At 44.9% G+C, this 2,500-nt stretch overlaps 1 protein-coding gene across 1 annotated transcript in view; it reads left to right on the forward strand.

The window, feature by feature from the left end:
* The first annotated feature begins 2,037 nt into the window (after positions 1–2,037).
* The window catches only part of LOC143299380 (TBC1 domain family member 30-like), a 153,996-nt gene continuing 153,533 nt past the window's right edge, over positions 2,038–2,500 (forward strand). Inside the window, exon 1 of the mRNA XM_076612551.1 lies at positions 2,038–2,500. This exon is cut by the window's right edge and continues 260 nt beyond it. Within this exon, the coding sequence (XP_076468666.1) occupies positions 2,136–2,500 (365 nt within the window). The 5' untranslated portion in view covers positions 2,038–2,135.

Genomic DNA, 2,500 nt, shown 5'->3' on the forward strand with positions numbered 1-2,500 from the left:
TACCCCGTGGTGAGCAATGGCATGAATTTCACACAGAGAAATATGTTATGACAATACAATACAATGCAATGCAACGCAACGTAACACAACACAATATAATACAATGCAATCCAATACAATGCAATATAATACAATGGGTTGCAACGCAACACGACACAACACAACGCAACGCAAATCAACGCAACGCAACACAACACAACACAGTACAGTACAATACAACGCAACCGTAACGCAACACGATACGATACAATACAACACAATACAACACAACACAACGCAACGCAATACAATACAATACAATACAATGCAATGCAATGCAATGCAATGCAATAAAATGCAATGCGTTGCAACGCGACACGACACAACGCAACGCAACCCAACCGAATACAATACAACACAATGCAACACGATACAACACAATACAATTCAACACAACACAATGCAGCACAATACAACACAATACAGCTCAACACAACACAATGCAGCACAATACAACACAATACAGCACAACACAACAGGCCAATCGACAATCCACGAAGTGACCCGGAAGGGGACAAGTCGTTGACCTCTCCGTCGCTGAACAGGTCCTGAACAGAAAAGGTCACGGAAGCGAGATGGTGAAGGTCTATAATAATTTTAGCTCAGTCACTCTGGCTGACTCGCACCTCTGAAGCGCCAACAAGCATTAGTGACCCATTAATAAACCGTGAAGGAAAGATTTGTCCCGTACTTTTAATCCCAACATTTCAGTCCTTCTTGTTTATTTTCATGAGGAGTTTCGTATTCAGTCTTTTTTTCCTACAAAAAAATCAATAACTGTTATTTCTTAGTTCTTACACATATTGATCAAACTGAAGACGGAATTCGATTACTTTTGTTGTAGTTGTGGTTTTCCAACGAAACATGTAACTAGCTTCTTTTTTTTTTCTTCTTTTTTTTGCGTATGGAGCGTAGGGTTGATTATGGTGATGAGGTGGAGGGAGGGAGGGAGAGAGAGAGAGAGAGAGAGGGGGGGGTTCGCAGGCGTTTAGACTTTTCCTGTCGCGCGCGCGCGAGCACACACACTGACACACACACACTTCACACACACACACACACACACTTCACACACACACACACACACACACACACACACACACACTTCACACACACACACACACACACACACACACACACACTGCGTGCACGCACTCACACACACAGCACCTTCAGACACGTGTACACACATACACACACACGCACACAGACACACACACTCATACACTGACTGACACACACAGACGCACACACAAACACATACGCACGCACGCACACACGACTCGCGCGTGCGCACACACACTCTTTATTGCTCTGTATACGGCGCACATTAGTACGCGAGCGCGCGCGCGCGCGCGTGTGTGTGTGTGTGTGTGTGTGTGTGTCGTGCGCGCGTTCATGCAAGCGTGTGTGCATGTATGTATGTATGTGTGTGTGTGTGTGTGTGTGTGTGTGTGTGTGTGTGTGTGTGTAAAAGCGAGTGATTGAAAAACAAGGGAGCAGGACAACAGACAGAATATCAATCAGCAAGATACAGGGCCGAGATGACCCAACTTTCAATCATCCATATGAGAAAAATAAAAATAAAAAAAATAAAAAGAAAGAAAGAATGAATGAAAAAGAAAGAAAAAAAACATTACTGATGAAAGCGACCATACTGTATCACTTGCAAACCATCGATTGTTGTTCCTCTCTCTGTCTCTGTGTGTGTGTGTGTGTGTGTCTCGGTTTCCTCTCCATCCCACTGTTTGCAGGCGAATGTCTCTCTCATGTCGATGGTGAGTTAAAAAAAAAAAAAAAAAAAAAAAAAAAAGACGCAGGCCTACCATTCACTTTTCCACTGACAGCACAGCTTGCTCTGTGTGTGTGTGTGTGTGTGTGTGTGTTTAACTTTGTCATCACACACACACACCACACGACACACACACCACACGACACAACACAACACGCGCACTTGTCTCCGAACAAAACAGGCCAGCTCCGCAGCAGCTGTTTCGTACACACGCTCCTCGTGCGGGAGCAGACGACACTTGTTGCGCGGGTTTACAATTCGTACAACAAAACTCCTGTCTGGCTCAGTTCCGCCAATATGAAACAGAATGGCCAAACTGTCTCCAGACTGGTCGGATGCTGAACGGATATGTTTCTCAGACTCAGACGAAGAGGTCTTTCAAGCAGAAAACACAACAAACTGGCGTCCGTTGAAACTCAGTGAAAACGCAGACGAAAACTGGGAAACTGAGAACTGTGTTCGAGAGTGCAACGAAGCTGACGTGCACGAAAGTGTTGACGATTTCGAAGAGTACATAGCAAATTGTCAACAGTATTCTGGATCATACAGTGAAAATGTGTCTCCTTTCGAAAACTGGAGCCGGGGCGGTTCGGTTGCAGCGAAAATGGAGCCCAGCCACCCGTACAACGTGCAAACTGAAAGTTATCAACGTGGTCGTTCGTTATCGGATTT

This window comes from Babylonia areolata, chromosome 25 (assembly GCF_041734735.1).
Source record: "Babylonia areolata isolate BAREFJ2019XMU chromosome 25, ASM4173473v1, whole genome shotgun sequence".
NCBI lineage: Eukaryota > Metazoa > Mollusca > Gastropoda > Neogastropoda > Buccinidae > Babylonia > Babylonia areolata.